Raw genomic sequence first — 19697 nt, 5'->3', positions numbered from 1 at the left:
ACTTCGAAGGATACCGTTATTGCTTTCTTGGCTGGCGACTATACTTTGAACACGATCTTGATTGAACTTGAGTGGGTTGATGACACGAATTAGATGGGATATTAATTTTATTTGATCATTTTCTATGATTTATTGATAAAACCTCATCACGGTGTGTTAACTGGCCGCATATTTTAATGCCATGTGTGCAAATAAGTTTCATTAAGGCCAAAATGCATGCATGCATATTATTTTGCATAAAATTTAATATCCCACATTAAAAATAGCTACATTTAACAATGTATCCAAAAATTAATGCAGCGTGCAAGTTTTATGAAAACAATCCGAGCTGAAGCGTTTGGGGAATACGGACGTGCGGACCAAACGCTTGTAGTCCAAGAGCCCGGTACTGCCTGAGAATCAATATTAATTATTATGTCATTCATTAATATTCATACTCAGACAGTAATATTAATAGTCCGTGTCAATAACAACTGACCAATTAATGCTTAGTAAGTAGTATAATATCTTAAGCTGGCACGGACGACGGTTTATCGAGGTTTTGCAACAAAATTGCAAGTTTTATACTGATGTATGCTCAACTATCCAATTCACACTATAAAACCTAGGTTAAAGGGCTTAATATTTTGTTATCATGGCTTTCTGAGATTTAAAGCCCTCTAACAAAATTGTGCCGTCTCATATAAGTATATCGGTAGACTATAACGACCCAAAGATGCAGCGGTGCGATATAAATCGTCTTATAAATGCAAGGGGTCCAAGTTCAATAACTGGTTGGGCCAATCCAGGGTATTTTTTTTTAAATTGCTCAGGTTTTGTTTTCTTAGAAATCTAATCTGATATAAAAAAAAACTGCTGCATGAGGCCTCTTAAAGACGATAACATGTTAAACAAGGTGACCTCTTTATAAACTAAGTAATAGAGGCGATTTTGCATCAAAATGTATTTTGCCTCAATAATTATTGATATTTTTCTAAGGATAGAAAACATTCTATCATTATTATGAATTTAGCTAGTTATGTTTTCATAATTTCACAACATTAAAATAATTTAAGGTAAATGCGATAGTAGAATTAATTATGGATAAATTCAGCATTTGCATCTCTAGCTCTCGTACTATAAAGTTGATTTGTTTATTTTGCTCGGGTTTCGGGTAGGCCAAACTTACGGCACATTGTAAGCGTAAATTGTGTTTGTGGGGAGCAAATAACCCGTTCTCCCCGCTTGTACTGGTAATGCGTACGCAACAAGATGGGTTAATTAATTTTATTTCAGACCTCAACTCAACTCGCAACTGAAGCATAACTTTCAGATATTGCAGCTAAGAGAATAACATCATCATTGATGAAATACTTAGGATGAGTTGCACCATCTTACTTTAACTTTAACAAACGACAAAAATCTGTCAAACATCATACAAAAAACACCGGTTACCGTTATAGTTACGGTCAAAGTTTGGTGGTGCAACTCAGCCTTAAAATTGCCTGGCGACTAATTAAAAGCTCAATATATTTCCCTTTTGAAACACGCATTTAATAACATCAGATGATCAGATTCCACCATGCCCGAGCCATCAATAGAAAAGGATGTTATATCGATCTAATGCATGTACTTTGTATACGATAAAAATATCAGGCCGAATGGATTTATTACCATCTAAAGCTATTTGAAGCCGATTTGAATAAACTGCCGTGAGATATCTGATAACAGACGAATTGAGACGCATCGGCCTTTATCAGAATCACCCACTTATACGTCATGATTATTAAATAACGAGTTCGATTACGCGATAAAATCAGGGCATTGATTTATTATAATGTCATGAATATATTCGTCATACAAGTAACTGAATTTTTTCGAAGCTCAAAGAAGATATGATAAAATATTCATTGGATGAAGATCTTCCAGTGAGGTTTTATTTGAGAAAAAGAAACTTTAGAGATTAAATCTCGATCATGTATGTTAGCACCATATTCAATAGCTGCATAAAGAGTAGTAAAAACTTTATTACATTCTCAGATATTTCCACCTCAAAAAGAAACCTAAAGATTAAACCTTATTTCATGCGCTTTGACGACTGAAAAACGTTGCAAACATACCTAGACCCATTAGTGCCCATCAAATGGGACTTCTAAATCCATTAGCGAGTAAGACGAGAGAGTGGCACATCCAGACTATGAGCCGGCGGCCGACAGTCGCCAGGGACCACTTGCCCCCATTCTCCTGGAATTGACGAGTGTGACTTAATCCTTTAAGGAATTCTATACTGCTGACATATTAAAATACCTATTACGTCACTCTACTAACCGATGTAGATTAGATTGGAACTCTCTCCGGCGGTCATATGCTGACCTGCATACAGTTGTCTACTCTACACTAAGATCATAAAAAGGAAAGACTTGATTGTTTGTTTGCATTACTTTCACCATTAAAATTCTACATTACCTACTTGAATAATTTGTATCATCGTTCAATGGAATCCATTATCAACAGCCAGCTCCTTCGGTACCTAGAGGCCCACCAGTTGCTAAGTGACCGACAGTACGGTTTCCGTGGAGGTCGCTCGGCTGGTGATCTTCTGGTCTACTTGACACATTGTTGGGCACAGGCGATCGAGACTAAGGGGGAAGCATTGGCGGTCAGTTTGGATATGGCGAAGGCCTTCGATCGGGTTTGGCACAAAGCGCTTCTTTCGAAGCTCCCTTCCTATGGGCTTCCCGAGAAATTATGCGGATGGGTCGCCAGCTTTTTAGCAGACAGAAGCATTAAGGTCGTTGTCGACAGTAAATGCTCAGACTCTATGTCTGTGAATGCTGGTGTCCCCCAAGGCTGTGTGCTATCGCCTACGCTCTTCCTTCTGCATATCAATGATATGCTGCAAATTAGCGGCATTCATTGCTATGCGGACGACAGCACGGTTGATGCCGCTTATACCGGCCGCGCAAATATCTCTCGGGAGAACGTCATTGAGAGCCGTAACAAACTTGTGTCCGACATTGAAACCTCCTTGAAGGAGGTCTCAGACTGGGGTCGACGCAATTTGGTCCAATTTAACCCTACAAAGACACAAGTTTGCGCGTTCACCGCCAAAAAGTTGCCGTTTGTCGTATCCCGCTGTTTCGAGAGCACTCCCCTAACTGCCTCAGCCAATATCGGAATCCTTGGTGTCGACATATCGAGCGAAGTCCAGTTCCGTGGTCATTTAGAGGGTAAGGCTAAATTAGCCTCGAAGAAGCTTGGTGTGCTCAATAGATCGAGACGGTATTTCACTCCAGCCCATCGTCTGCAACTTTACAAGGCGCAGGTTCGGCCTCATATGGAATACTGTTCTCATCTTTGGGCAGGTGCACCCCAGTACCAGCTTCTCCCTCTGGACCGCATTGAACGGAGAGCAGCTCGAATCGTTGACTGCCAGGACATTTCGGATCGGCTTGACCCCTTGGCGCTGCGTAGAGATGTATCCTCACTGTGCATATTCTATCGCATGTATCACGGGGAGTGCTCCGAAGAATTATCCGGACTTATTCCTGCCGCCACTTTTCGCCACCGATCTACCCGACAGCACTTCCACCCCCAGCACTTAGATGGTTGGCAGTCCACAACAGTACGTTTCTCTAGAAACTTTCTGCCCCGTACAACCAAACTGTGGAATGGACTGTCGTCTGCGGTGTTTCCGGACGGATACGACCTGCAAGCTTTCAAGAGGAGAGCGTATCTTTACCTTAAAGGCCGGCAACGCACCTGTAACGCCCCTGGGTCTGCGGGTGTCTATGGGCGACGGTAATCACTTACCATCAGGTGATCCGTTTGCTCGTTTGCCTCCTATCACATAAAAAAAAAAAAAAAAAAAAAAAAGTGTCATTGAGTGGAAAAATTCACCCTTCTGAGAATTTGCTCTTTATTTCTATGCGATCTTTGAATTATTTTGCAATGTGTGTTGAGCAAGAGGTTTACGAATTAAACTTATTACAGCCATTAAGGCTTGGTATTTCTGCTAAAGTAGGTATTTCGCGCTGTCAAAATCTGCGCGCGCAATACTTCGCCGAAGACAGCGCGCCAAAGAGCTCTCGCGGCTACACAGTATAGAAATACCAGTTGGTTAGGTTAGGTTGACTTCCTTCCGTTCAAGCGTCACACTCACAGCACTTTCTAATACAAATCATATCCAAGTGATACAAATTAAAACAACTTTCAGAATTTTTGGGAATATATTTTAGAATCGAATAAATATAAAATATAACTGCCAAAGTAAACACGGTTCAAAGAGGCGTGGCGTCACCCGACCTTCCGGAATTTTCAAGATTACGTCACCCGACCTATCGTTAGGTCCTCGGGAGCTTGAGCGATTGGAAAAACATTTTATGATCAGTTACTCTTAGTAGCGATTATTTAGAGCTTGGATAATAAATTATAGTTGTTGCAATTCACGAAACTTTGCATGTGGTTAATTACATTAATCAGTACACGCATCAATTTTGTTCAGTCTTTTTGTTTATTAATAAATAAAAATATCATACTAAAATTGCATACATATTTTTTTGTATTGGTCTGGGTGTTTTCTTTCCATAATTTATGTATAACGTATGTACGGGGCTCTGTATTGAAAATCACTATGAGCATCACACGCGGTTACCTGCCGCAGGCACCCGCTCTGAGCACTCATGGGAGTTTATGCAGAGGTCGCTAGAGTTTGACTTTGAGCTTTGTTTATAGTCATTACGAAGCAGATTTTGATGGGAAACTGCACTGTCTTGAATTCGAAAGGGTAATTTGACGGTGTTAGGGGAATTCTAGGAATAAATGCAGAGCCTCCTCATTGAAATTGAGACATTTCAATTTGAGATTTCACTTGACATTGATTGCAATCTGACATGGAGTTTTCAAACACTTGTAAAAATAAAAAGTAATTAAATCAAAAGCAGTAAGACTCCCAAAATAACTTTCTACCCCTTTTACACGTTTGTCATAAATTATAATATTAAGGAATTGTTAAGCAAAATTTCAAGTAGATTGAACCAAATAATCACTGTCCCATACAAACTTTGCCCCCTTATTTCACCCCCTTCATTTCTTGACCCCATTTCGGAAAATCGGATGCCTACGTCATACAAAGAACACACCTTCCAACTTTCAGGTCTCTACGATATCCGTCAGTCATTTAGGACTAAGCATTTTTATTAGTTGTCCAATACTCTATCGTTCCAGGTATGTCATTGACAGGAGGGCGCTACTATCTTAATGGGTTATTTATTAGTCCCAACTTTATACCTCAGACTTGACATTTCAGAATCTTTTGACTTTAGATACCTAAGCGATTTGATATTCAGAGTCCCTTAATGAAATCAAGTTCTAAAATAACTTGAGGTGTTGTACCCGATCAAGCTTTTCATTGCAGGACAGTTAAATAGTTTTATTATTAGTTTCTTCTTTAAGTCTTGATTTGTCAGAGTAGGTAAAGGCTCCATGAGAGCAAAATTTAGCTTTATAATAGTTTTTAATTTTTTTCTTGAAATATTTGACGCCTTGTAATCTCTCGTTAATATAGGTCCACACAAATAAAGAATGTTTGACTTCGACTTTAATAATTATGCTCTTACATAATTAGAATAATATAAGAATAAGAATTTTTCGGTTTTTATATAAGGTGTTATTTTTTTAACTGATCATATTTTACCAACACATCCTATTACCCCCTATTGGGTTAGTAGTAGTTTCGCACGATTTTCCTTCGCACGAATATGCGAAACGTCCCCTTTCAATAATATTTTTTTTTTAGTAGGCGTTTCGCCCGGATGTATTAGAAGTATTAAAATCGCGTGCGAATCGACTCTTTTTTGAACTAGTAGTATGCGATTACTAGTTCTCAAAGGGGTCGATTCGCACCCGTTCGATTGTGAAAACCAAACTAATATATTTACTGTAAGTAAATGCTAAATAGTAAATATTAGTTTGGATCGTGAATATCCTATCCTACTATAATATTATAAAGGCGAAAGTTCGGATGTCTGGATGTCATGATGTCTGGATGTTTGTTACTCTTTCACGCAAAAATTACTGTACGGATTTTGTTGAAACTTTATAGTATTATTGTTTATAACCCAGATTAACGTATAGGCTAACTTATAACGATATGTGACAAATAAATTTCAATAAATAAATAAGACGTGTCTAAAAAGCGAACTCTACCTATCGTCATTGGTTAAAATCTACAGCGCTGGACAAACTACTGTATGACGTTCGTAAATATTCATTCGGGGGAAGCCGTGAAACGCCATCTATCAACATGATATCTAACGGGGGTAAAACGAGGTCCACGCGAACGAAGTCGCGGGCGGCCGCTAGTTTATAATAGGTAGCTTTCCCTCCGCAACCTTATTGGTATTCCATGTATGTGTCTTTTAACTGATTTCTGTTAAACATTTCATGTAAAATTTGTCCAGTTATAACTCCATTTACATCTGCATCTGTAAACAAGGGTTCATGTTCTCCAGCCCAGATGCCGAGTAAACAGAATCGTCTTTCAGTGACGTGCAGCTGCCCCTATATTTGACCCTCTGACCTAATTTTTTATTATTTATTTGTATCAGTGTGCTCTGCTAATAAGTGTAAGACGATTGTATGTAGGTACTATTAATATGTAATTTTAACTCATTGGTTTTGTCTCATATTTAAGGAATTTACTATGTATCATGAGTAGAGTCTTCGTTTAAAAGGATGCGAACGATTTAAATTTCAATAGGTAGACAAAATTGATAATTCTTAATTATCAAATATTTTAGCTTTCTCCAGTAACACTGATATTATTATACTGTGACTCATCAAAGTCATCATTGTCAAAAATATTGACAAATCGCGAACTGTCACGTCCAAAAAACTGACACGCGTCCGTCCTCCGTAAGCGCCACCGCGCGACTGATTGAGATTGTCCAAGCCGTCATGGACGATTTTTTCCACATTTTTTAACATAGTAACTAAATAAGACGCAATATAAAAATTCCATCCGTTAAAAGCCCTCAAGTTATTTCTGAACTTTAGTTTAGTAAAAGATTTAGAATCTCAAATCGCTTATTTTAAAAATAAAACCATAATTAGAAAACGAATAGAGGTAACTTTGAGAATTTATTCTATCGAGTCAACTTCATCAAATCGTGTTTCCATCCGTTAATAGCCCTAGAAAATATCCTCAACTATGCCCAATAAAAATCTTAGCCTTTAATTTTACTGTTTAGTACCTCAAAAATGAAAAATGAAAACCTCATTTTCGCCATTTTCTCTGCTACCCGGCCTTCTTTTGACGAATATCTCTTTAACGTTTTTATCTCGATCTCTTCTCCTTAGGTATTGTCGTAAAGTTTAACGTGCATTCCCGCATTATCAACACCCCATCTCAGTGAACTCAGTTGATGGCTTTACCTGGTAGTGCTTACTTTGTTGCCTGACACGGGGTAAACAATCGGTAGTTGTTTTTGAACGGGCATAAGATCGATTGAAATATGCGTGTTATGTGTTACGCACCTTCGAGGCGCCAGTTGGGAGATTCTGATAAAAGAATGCTTTATTGTACAGACAACGTATTTACTTACTGACTAAGTATAGCGCATAATGTAGCGTTATTAAGGGAGAATTTGCAACTATACTGATAATCTGCAATGCTATTCAGATCCTCCTAAAAGTGACAATCTCAGGAAATGTAATAAGTTTGGATGGCATTATTATGGCGGCCTTACCGTTTAAATTAGGTAAAACTAAATAAAATTAACATTTTTTAGATTGAAGAGTTGTAATTGAGCAAAAACACGTGGATCACAGAAAGCGATATTAAATTATATCTACTGACATGTCTATAAAATACTCAGCTGTCAATCTAAGTCAACGCAACATTTACTGCCGTTATTATCACAATGCATTTAATATTTTCTAGCGGTCTTACGCTGTGCGATTTGAAATATTAGTACACACGTGTTCGAAGTCATACAGCCGTCTACACAGCCATTCATCATAGTCTGACAGATTTGGCCTTCACCTTATTATTTTGGAGTCTGATTAGACATATGTTTTAATGCCGAGGCCAGTGAATACAAACCCTGGGTAATAAATACCAATTTCGTAGAACTATGACTGCGACTAAATCGATGGTGTTTCATCCATTATGACTAAGAAAGTAGCAAGTTTATACCGTGATAATTATAATTTATCAAAAACATAATCGCTAAATTCTAACTGTTATTTAAACGTACACGGTCTGGGCGTTTCTCTTGCTTGACTCTCCTATAACTAACCGATTTAATACGATTTAATAATTTCTTCAACATATGTTAATAACCATACTATACTTACTTACATTATTAATTGCGTCTCTTAATTATTTCGTGCCAGTAACTTCAAGCTCGAGAAGTTTGTCTAAAAAATGTTTTGTGGTGCCCTAGTTCACAATGATTTAACAAACTTCAGTCAACTTGACTTAGCCACCAGCGTCACCGCCAGCAAAATCGAATTTTTGTGATGTCTAATTCTGTGTCCCTTCTAAAAATTTTTTTTTTTATAAACAATACGCATAACCACTAATTATTTTCCCACATTCGAGTTATTATCAACCACCCAATAAAATGCTATACCTAAGAAGAATACTGATGACTCTATCTTCATTGTCCACAGATCTACACAGACTGGGCCAACCATTACTTGGAGCGGGCGCGCTCGAGGCGCCGCGCGGGCGTTTCTGGCGGAGGGCTCGCGAGGGACTGCGCCGATGGCCTGCTGCTGGCCGATGTATTGGAAGGAGTGACCGGCCTCAAGGTGCCTCGAGCGCACCGCAAGCCCAGGAACCCTCAGCAAATGGTAAGCACTCCTTGATTTACTCCGTAACTGTTAGAAGCTGTAGATTATACTGGCTAGGCAATAGATAATACAGTGACAGGTTTAAAGGTGCCTCGAGCGCACTGCAAGCCGAGGCACCCTCAACAAATGGTAGGTGATCTTTAGCTATGATATAGGTCTATCAGATCTCTTGGAGAGAATCCTAACACTCCCAAAACAGTCCCTATTTGGCAATTCCAATTACAACAATAATCAAAATAAAGCAGGCCTGCTCGTAGACCCTCAGAAAAGGGTTACGAAACACCGCGCTACAATGTAGAGCGTAAGTGTGTGCTACAATGTAACAATGTAAGTGAGGTTCCACTAGCATGAATTATCATGCTTCTTGACAAATAGTCTTCAAACTCTATACTCAAACCACAATTAGAACCAATAAATTATTCTTACCGGTATTATAATACATCACAAGGGCTCTTTAAAATTTAAGCATCATAAAATCGTCCATAACCAATAAAATCAATCTTCGGGACGTCGAGAAAAAGCCAAATATCCGGCGCATTCTGTTTATTATCGGACGGCCAAAAATGAAAGCGGCGCAGGAATATTTTGATTGCCCGGAATAGCCATCGGCACACACATCATAGTACCACGTACTGACTGCACATGAAGCTAAACACTGAGGAATCTTATGTAGTGGCAATAAGAGTGGTTTTGCAACAAAAAAATGTATCTTCTGATCTGCTGTCGTCTGTACACAGAAGGTAACACGTACATCCACGCCTTCTAAAGAATGAGTAAAAGTGAGGGAAATTGGGCCAACCGTCGAACTTTGATAATGATAATAAGGTAACCGCAGTTTGTTTCTCATAACCTCTATACAGAATAGTGCTCTCACATTACCAGTGTCATATGACTTCTTGACCGCAAAGTTAGAAACTTGTTTCTATAAATTATTTTGTTGAAATCAAAATAATGCAATACTGCTAATCAAATTATTTTAATTATAAATTGCAGTAAGAAATCTAATTTTGGTATTAATAATAACCTTTGCTGTATCTATTACCAAAGTAGTAACAATAAATTGTAATGTAATAAAGTATTTTAGTAAGTAATTATTTCAACAGTGACTGATATAAAATTAGAGGTAGATGTTAACACTTTATTAAAGTTGCATAATTTGTATTATTCATGCCACGTATAAAATGAAGTTAATAATAGTTTAATCTAATGAAAACAATAAGACGTAATAGTAATTCGATAGTACTGCGGTGTATAGGACAACTGTTAGACATCCAACCACATCCGCCATCGAGGACACTTTAGACAGTACATCTTCTATTTCGATAGACCTACTAACAATCTAGAGTGGACTTTTTGCCTCTTATAATAAGAACTAATTAGAAAAACAGCCTGCTCTTTATATTGCCATTTTATTGCTATTTAAAGTAAATTTTGCTCGTAACGAAACAATGGAGGACAGCCTATACCACAGTTCTTTGTTGAACGGCAGCTCAGGTAACATTTGGTAGGCGATAGAGCTTACAATGGCGTCGAAGCCAACTCTGCCGTGACTGGCGAAGTATTAGTGCTTTCGAGATTTATGGCACATAAAACTGTTCACCGATTTGTTACCATTCCAATAGAACTGTTGATTTCGAAGCAGTGACGTAGCTTGCTTTAGACGGGCCCTGTAACCAAAATTTGTTGGGACTTAAATTTCATTCAATTTCATCTTTAATAGGTTGTTCAGGATCAAGAGGCCCATTTCACAATTTTTTTTCATCTAAAATTTTACCAAAAAGAGGTACGTCTTAATTGGAAAATTCTTATAGAACTTTTCAACAGTTGTTGGTCCTAATTTTTTCGACCAAACGGGGCTCTGACAAGCGATTATCCTTACCTTCCTTCACCTTCGTGCGGACCCCCAGCAATTGTCTTCTCTGCAAAGTGGCAGTGGTACCCTGGGCCCCTGCAGTCCGGGGCCCCGTATCGTTGACACGGCAGTAGCCACGCCCCTGTACCTTTCCGATAGAACTGTTGATTTCGAAGTCGTTCCCATAGTACGCAGGGCGCGCGAGAATAAGTCGTAAACTGGCCCTCCGTAAGCTGACAGGTTGTTAAACATGATCCAACATGTACGATAAGTTAAAGTGTAATTTTATCGCAATGTTTTCTAAAACGATCCATTGTAAATCGTATAGTTAATGGTGTTTTTAGATAAACTTCACACTTGGTTGCATATCAATTTTGTCTTTTATGGAAACCAAACAGGCACATAAATTATAATCTTCTTCTTCTTAGTCGTTGCACTCTTGACAGAGTGGTCGTGGTCGTCAGGAGTGTGGATTGTTGCTCGCCTTACGACGTCTCGCCAATTTTGCCAAATTGAGTAGCGATAAATAATAACAAAAATAAAATTCCCGAAATAGCGTCCTGGGTATTTTGTGTAACATGGACTTACTCAGGGTTAAAAGGAGTTCGATATTATTCTATTATAATACATTCCTGTGCGTTTGTTTGTTATTTGATTGTAGTCGGCTATTGTTTGAGCAAGTGTTGAGGGAAACGGCGCTAGCTCCTGGGCAAACTCGTTACCGCACGTATCGCCCGGCGATTGTTCTATGCTATTGAACTCATATTACGCAGCTTGTACAATAAATTAGAAGTAAGTAATCACTATTTTACAGAACGTTGGTTACCAACGCATATAGGGTTAACACAAGTCCCGCATATAGGTAAATTAAATTCTGCGACTAAGAAATATTAATCAAATAACTATTTAATCTAGTGATAAGTTATGCTATCAAACGGCAATAGAAATTGTGTATTTGCCAAGAAAGGTAATCAAGCTGGATTGTAATCATAATCAGGGTGTACTGAACGATTGACCTACATTTATCTACACATCATCCACTTAACGCATCGCACGACGCGACGGTCACATTCTAATGCTACCAGTTAAATTATGCGTAGACTTTACAACGACAGAGAGTTCAAAGTCCTGTGACTATCAGAGTGGACTGTACTCGTCAGCCTATAATAAATCACATTGTCACGATAGACAAGCAAACAATCCGTTTGTTTGTCAGATACCAGTCATCTCAGCTAACGATCTATCGCGGATGCTGCGCAAAAAACGAACCTAAATATTTTAAGTTGAACCGTTTTTTGCTAAGCCGACGAGAGATCGCTCTGGTAGGCGATTAAACCCCTAATTATCTACTTAAAGGGCTGTAAGAAAGATAAAGGTTGAATCAATTTTCCAAATATTTACTTATTTATCGATTTGATTAGTACTAACGTACTAATAATACGATATCTATACGATCTTTTTTTGAGTTGCATTCTCAGTAATTTATTTTTTTAATATAAGGTTTTATGAAACTTAATTGAATTCTTCTATCACAGAAATTTAAAATGGTCTACTAAATTGAAAAGAAACTAACATTATGGTTCACTTTGTGAAGTCTGTGTTTCATTTGCGGCATGCCATCTATCATTTTAAATTCCTTGGCCAGAATTTAAAACACAGGCTGTCTGGGTGGATTCTTTTGCTTCAGTTTATTCTAACCGAGTAGAAAATTTTAGACTGTCTCTATCCCCTAGCTCGTTATTCGGTGCCGAGGTGCTTGGAGTCGTGAGTTGGACAAGTGCCTGCATTTTTAGCATCACCTATTGTTTAAAGAGTAAGCTAGTGACTTCGTCCACATTGGTTTATATTTGATATTAGTAAGTTAAGAAAAGCTTCAAAAATCTTTTAATGTCCGTGTTTTGGTACGCATTGATTATTCCATTCATAATTTATCATTTAGAAACAGCTGTAGCATTTGCAGCTCGATGATAATGGTAATACGCGAATAGATGAATAATGACCATCATCATCAACTAAGATAGGCAAATAAGATTATGTTTTGGCTAAAAATATTTACGCGCTAATGATAGGCTAAAATTACATTTAGCTTATTAATGAGCTCTTTGTACATATTTTTATCACAGTTTTAAAAACTTGTGTGACATTTTCGTGCTTGTGAAAGTACTTGGCGAGGCGTGGGATTGATTGATGAAGCAGAGCAGTTTCATCACATCGCCTCCTAATTCTATCCATTTCCATCATAATTTCTGCATTATCTACTGACCTATATTGTTTGAAATAATCTTCATATAACGATATGAATAACTTGAAGATGTATGTAAATCACCATGCAATATCTGCTCTTTAATTTAGTCGTACATTAAGTGGACTTGCACAATCGTTCATGACCCACCCGGATGCTGTCTGCATATAATCACCTTATCTGATCAGCGGGACAGGTCCGCAAGTCACGGTTCATTGTCCGTCTATAGTTTTAAGGCACGTAGACAATTTTCATACCTTAATTGCTGTAAGGCTATTCGTCTGATCTCACACCCAAATGAATGTTTTTCTCGACACATGATTACCGAGCGTGTGTAGCCGGTTCCCATTCATTCGCGCGTACGCCGCTCGCGGTGACGGCTGCGTTCTACCACAGTTCTACCGACTCGATCAACGACGAGTGTGTATCGTAATACGCGACGTATCGATTGTTTATAAATCGATGATTATTTTCGGCGACTCTAATCGATAACTTTGATTTAAGTGTAAGTTTGGTGATTGTGTTTTAAAAATATTTTGTGTGATCTGACGATTCCAGTGCAGTGTTGAAAAGTTTGTAATTTTTTTTGCGTGTACGAAACTTTTTGTGATTAGTGTAAGTATTGTTTGATTAAACAAGTTCAGTGCTTTGCCTAGGCCTGTTCGGTGGTCTCCATTTTGCCGGTTCCGTTAATTTCGTGTTGCGTCGATCGGGTTGTCTCCGTTTTTGGGACATGAAGGCAATGAAAGTGACAAATGATTGGTCTCCGCCTTCCTTCGCTTCTAAATACGTTACGGTCGTATGTTTTGATCTAAAATCGTGATTAAGTACTCGTAGAGCCCAAAGCGCAAGTATAACTGGTAGTACAAATTTGGTACTAAATTCTCATTACGATATAGTTTATATTAGGGCCGCCTACCTGCGCATGGACTACAAAACTACCTACCTTCTATTTAAACATCAGTTTACCTTAACTTAGTTAAAACAGTTCAAGTTATTAATAATAAAACTGTGATTTTAGGTTTATTATTAATACGGATAACTTACATTAGGTACCTACAATATTCTCTACACGTGTATAAAACCTATTTGCAGCACATTTAGGTAAGTAGGGCTTTTTTATAAGTAAAGCTTTCATTCGACACCCTAAGCGACCTTCGCATAATAATACACTTTGAAGGTATGTATTATCTTCAATACCTACCGTCCTACCTACGACTATTGTCTTAATGAGGGATATTGTTTTTATAGCATTAAGAAATAGGTAGGTAGGATGTCAATAATTTATTATCAGGGTAAATGAAGTGAACTTTAGAAGTAACTTGCCTACTGAGATTTATCTGTATAAAAACTAAAATAAAGCACACGTTTTTAAAATTTTCTGTTTAGCCCAAAGGTCAACTGGGAGAGAATTCCATAAGACATTAAGTTCGCCTTTTATACTGTAATTCTTTTTTTTGTGCAACAAGTCTACAATAATAATAATATAGGCTCCAAAGCTTCGGATCGGATTTTTATTAGTTAACCGCTTAAATCCCAGACGGCATTAATTAATGTCATAACAATTGATATCTATTGTGTCTAGATTCGCGGGCCTTGAAGGATTAAGGAACAGCATTCAAATCATTTAATTCACATTATTTTTCAACTTTTGTGGTGTGACAAATTTTATTGTCAATGTTTTTTTTGTTGCAAAGTTGCACCTATTAGAACTCCTTTAATATGCTAGTGTGATGTCGTCTGTAAGAAAAAATATTTTCAGTGCCAATTAAAATGTAATTTATTAAGAAAAAATTTTACACAATACGTTTTTCTGTTATTTATTGCTGCTGCACAGTTAGGGTTGCCAGGCGTCCGGATAAAGCCGGACATAGTTAGGCTTTTTGATTGCGTGTCCGGCCAAAATAACCGATGTCCGGCCTGTCCGGCTTTTGTTAGGCTTTTTATTTGGCTGCCGCGCCAGGCGAAAGTCGAGCCACAGAATAAGGCACGCACGCATCAGGACGTTAGGCAACCGATGATGATAGTACTCACTCGTGAGCTCACTAATTGTCGCATGTCCGGCTTTTAGGGTAAAATGTCCGAATGAAGCACAGAGTCCGGCTTTTGTGTTTTTGGACCTGGCAACCCTATGCACAGTGCACTAATTTAATTGTGCTTGTTTAACAGAAAATGATTTTTTAATTGACATAAATTTTATTTAGAGCATTGTTTTAATCATATAATTAAGTGATATTTTATAACTTTATAAATAATAGCTAAACAATAAACTGCAATTAAATGGAGAAACTACTTAAGAAACTGATTGCAAAAATTTGTAACAAAAATGTACCTACTAATTAGTCACAGCTCTTAATCGAGGGGCACAATCAGTTTTAGCGCGTTCCCATATTGATTTGCTTATAAAATATTCAATTTTCGTGATATCAACACAATTTTTCACAGTTAGTTTTATTTTAGATTTAAAAACTATATTTTTGTTAGGGCTGCAAATGGGGATTTTTTTTATTTATACATCTCATTATTATGATGTAATTTTGGTGACCAAAAAAGCCACTAATTTTTTTTTTAATTATAATCTGTAATTTGATATTCCTAGATGACATTAGGTTTATTTTTCCACTTCTTTTTTTAGTTATTTTGAATTTAAATTGTATTTACAAGGAGGAATAAGCTTCGTCTAAAATTTTCAGATTACTGTCATCAAAAACTCTGCTTGTTCTCTCTTTCTTAATCCCACCAAAAGTTCATAACAAAACGATCGAACATATTCCTAAGAGGCGCAGCTGTAAAAATGATACGAAGAAATTAATAAGTACAAACGGCTAAGCGCTGCGCAGGCGCCGTCGCATCTCGCTGCCTTGAACTGTCACGAGCGTTTAAAGAGTGGCAGATTTACTGGCGGGTCTTGAACTTAATGGGGAATACACACTCGTTACACATGATCGGATTCAATAAATAATTGGGTTTTACGGTAGTAAATTCAGTGGTGACCTAGATTTTCAGCTGCATTAGTGTCATGTCATGATAATTCCAATTATAGGTTTTAGGGATAAACATCCCGCATTTCTAAAACCCATTTGGGATGTCCATCAGGGTCAAAGTTTATATGTATGTAAGTACCAACTATTAACATAAATAGGCATTTTCTTGTCACATTATGTTATCAGAAATCCACTGAACTTTTGTAACAAAATTGTCAATTAAAGATTTATGTTACATCATTATTAACTACAAGTATATTTTTCTAATACACTGGCTCAACAAAGAACATGAAAATACTCTTGTATGACATTTTAGAAAATGCAGAGAAAGTTTGACAAAAGAGGCAATGCATGCATTTGTGACTTCGGAAATACAATGAACGTTTGACAAAAGATGTTATTATGATAATATCCATCTTACCGTGGAGGAAAGGAATAAATTACCAAATGCCAAGAGGTCGGGCAGGGCACGTTAAAAATAGTACAAAACAACTGATCTCGCGTCCACATGTGTATTAATAATTGCCAAAACCAGACACCAAATGGGACGCGCTGATTGCTACCTAATGTTCACCGATAATAGCATGTTTTGACTAGAATTAGGGTTTTGTATCTATACAAAATAACTTAATTAATATGTTTGACCATCATTTCCAAGATTTAAAAGGTAGCAGCACCTAGTATAATTAAGTAGAGGTTAGGTATAATTGAGTATTAAAGTGTAGGTAAGTTTACTTAATAAACAACAAAATCGAACACGCAAAAAATATTTTCCCGGATGTACCTAACCAATTTATTATTAAAGATAATAAAAACTTTTTTGTTAATTTCATTATCTACAGTTCTATGTAATATTAATAATGCATAGCTCTCACTTTTAAATTATTATACGAGTATATTATTACACGATATAGGAATGAAATAATAAACTTATGTTATAATGTAGGTAATACATAATCATGCGCGTAAAGGGACCGGCCCCCCTGAAAAAGATCCCTAGATACGCCAATGCATTACTTTTAAGAAAAAGAAAATTTTTGTGTATTAAACTCTTTGGCAACCCTACCCAAACACTCCTACGGATAACTAGACGATAGGAGCTAGGCTAGGAGTAAACGGGTCAGCACTCAAAACCGGTTGCTATTAATTATGTAAATACATGTCGGATTTCAGACGATAGCGTCCCTTGATCTTAGCGCGTTGTAGATTGCACTGATAGTCTATGTTAGCGCCATCTATGGGCGCAAGAAAACAACTCATGACGTCAAAGGCGCGGAACCAGAGTGAAGATCGCAGCTAACTTCGCGCCGCTCCGCCCTCCTGTCAACTTAAAATCGAACGTTTCAAACACTCGACAATTTGATCTTGTTGCATACAGTCTGTAAACCTGTCACTTTAAATAAACGTTAAAACCGTAATTTCAATAATAATTAGTCATTGAAGAGACCCTTATTCCAACATTATATTCGAAAGTCTGAGCTCGAAACATGGTCCTTCGAGCCGGATGACATGTTCCATCGCACCAGCTGACGGGATTCAAGATACCACAGAAGTCGATACCTGTTGCGTGTCAAGAGAGAAACCCTGTGAAAGAAGCAGCTCTGGAATAACGGTCAGGTTAAACCACTCCTTTCCCTTCCTATTTTAATCGATTTGTGCTAATATTGTGTCGTGTTTGCGGATTTCAGTCGATATTTCGACCGTTACAACTACCTACCTACGTTGTCGCGTTGGTGGGTGCCGGGTCTGCCTATTGCAACGAGCGTCGGGGTGATCTATACGATTGTAAGTACCTTTTGTTTCCTAAATTCTTCTCAAAATGAGCGAGGATAGCGATAGATCAAAGCTGAATGTACCAAAGTCAAGAGAGGGTAGTCATTCGCCTTCTAGAGAACTTAAATTAACCGTTTCAGACCTCAAAAAGCAAAGAGGAATTCTGAAAGGTCGTGTAACTTCTTTTGAAAGCTATATTTTAAAATTTCAGAATTTGGTTATTACAAAATGTCAAGCAGTTGAACTAAATTTAAGAATTTCGAAGTTGGAATCAGTTATTGATGAGTTTTACAAAATTCAAGATAAAATCGAACAGTTTTGTGATGAAAATGATCTTTCAATAAATATTGAGTACCGCGAAAGCTTCGAAGAACAATATTTTCGAAGTGTTTCTGTCGCTAAAGTAATTATAGAAGACCAAAGTAATAACCAAAATTCGGTAAATACGCAAGTTTCAAGTGACAAAAATGCATCGTTACAAATTAAATTACCTGACATCAAATTACCCTCTTTTAGTGGTTCGTATGATGACTGGCTCGAATTCAAAAATTCGTATTTAACGATGATACACGGACGGGCAGATTTAAATGCGATTCATAAATTTCACTACTTGCGGTCATCACTTAGCGGTGGTGCTTTACAGGTTATAAGTGCATTAGAGTTCACAGCAGAAAATTATACCCACGCATGGGAATTGTTACACAATAGATTTCAAAATGATCGACTTTTGGTGCACAACCATGTCAAAGCCTTATTTTCTATACCTAATATAAATAAGGAATCTCCTTTGCTCATTAGAAAACTCATAGATTCTATTTTGCGAAATTTACGTTCATTGAAATCGTTGGGCGAGCCCACAGAATCATGGGATACACTAATTATATACTTAATTGTCTGCAAACTTGATTCTTCGACCGAACGCGAATGGGAAACTTATAAGGGAACACTTATTTCTGGTTTTCAAGGCCAAGAAATTAAACGTAAATTAATATTAAACGACTTGTTAACATTTCTGAGAAATAGAGCTGATTTGTTGGAAATGGTGAACGTCAGTAGTAACGCAAATAGTGCTCATAGTTTTCACAAGCCCCCTAATTCTCATTACAATAAATATCACAGTAAACAATTTCATGATTCGAAACCGCAGGTAGCACAAACACACACTCAGAGTTATGTAGCTACAAATAACGGGAAAACGACCAAACGTAACCGTTGTTGTGAGATGTGTCGCGGAAATCATGCTTTATATATGTGTAGTATGTTTTTGAATTTATCAATCGAGGATAGGTACAAATTAGTAAATGAAAAGAAACTTTGCCATAATTGTCTGCGCGGTGGCCATTCTATAACTAACTGTTATTTCGGGCCGTGCCAACAGTGTAAATGTAAACACAATAGCTTGTTACATAAAGAATTAAAAGAAAATACAATTGGCAATGTGAACTCTGAGTCAAGCACATCTCAAATAAACTCGACCGTAATGCATTCATCGTTAGGTTCGCATTGTCACGATAATTTAAACACAGCTCAGCTGACTACTCAAACAAAACAAGTTTTGTTACCTACCGCGCTAGTTGAAGTGATCGACGAAAACAATATGCGACACACAGCCCGCGCGCTTTTAGATAGCGGTAGTCAGCATTGTTTTGTATCAGAAGCGTTTTGTAAACGAATAAATTACACGAATTATATACAGTCCATTGTTCAAATTTCTGGAGTGGGACAGTCGGTCACACAATCCAATAAATTATGCGATTTAACTATACGATCAAAATTAAACGATTTTTATACGCTTATTCGGTGTTATGTTTTGCCATGTAATATAACATCATTCTTGCCAACAATGAAGATTAACGTAGAATCAATACGAATACCTGAAAATATTCAACTTGCAGATCCTACTTACAATATACCCTCTGAAGTTGATTTATTGATTGGAGTGGATGTTTTTTGGGATCTTTTAAACGAAAATAAAATACGATTAGCATCAGGATTATATTTACAAGAT

The 19697-nt window shown here is 37.3% G+C and overlaps 1 protein-coding gene across 1 annotated transcript in view; it reads left to right on the top strand.

Moving 5' to 3' along the window:
* LOC135081293 (protein sickie) overlaps positions 1 to 19697 on the top strand; it is a 188287-nt gene that overhangs the window by 27295 nt on the left and 141295 nt on the right. The window contains exon 2 of the mRNA XM_063976028.1: positions 8656 to 8838. Coding sequence (XP_063832098.1) covers positions 8656 to 8838 — 183 coding nt within the window. The remainder of the gene's footprint in view (positions 1 to 8655; positions 8839 to 19697) is intronic.

Source organism: Ostrinia nubilalis, chromosome 2 (genome assembly GCF_963855985.1).
Source record: "Ostrinia nubilalis chromosome 2, ilOstNubi1.1, whole genome shotgun sequence".
Lineage (NCBI taxonomy): Eukaryota > Metazoa > Arthropoda > Insecta > Lepidoptera > Crambidae > Ostrinia > Ostrinia nubilalis.
This window is presented reverse-complemented; position numbering and strand designations above follow the sequence as displayed.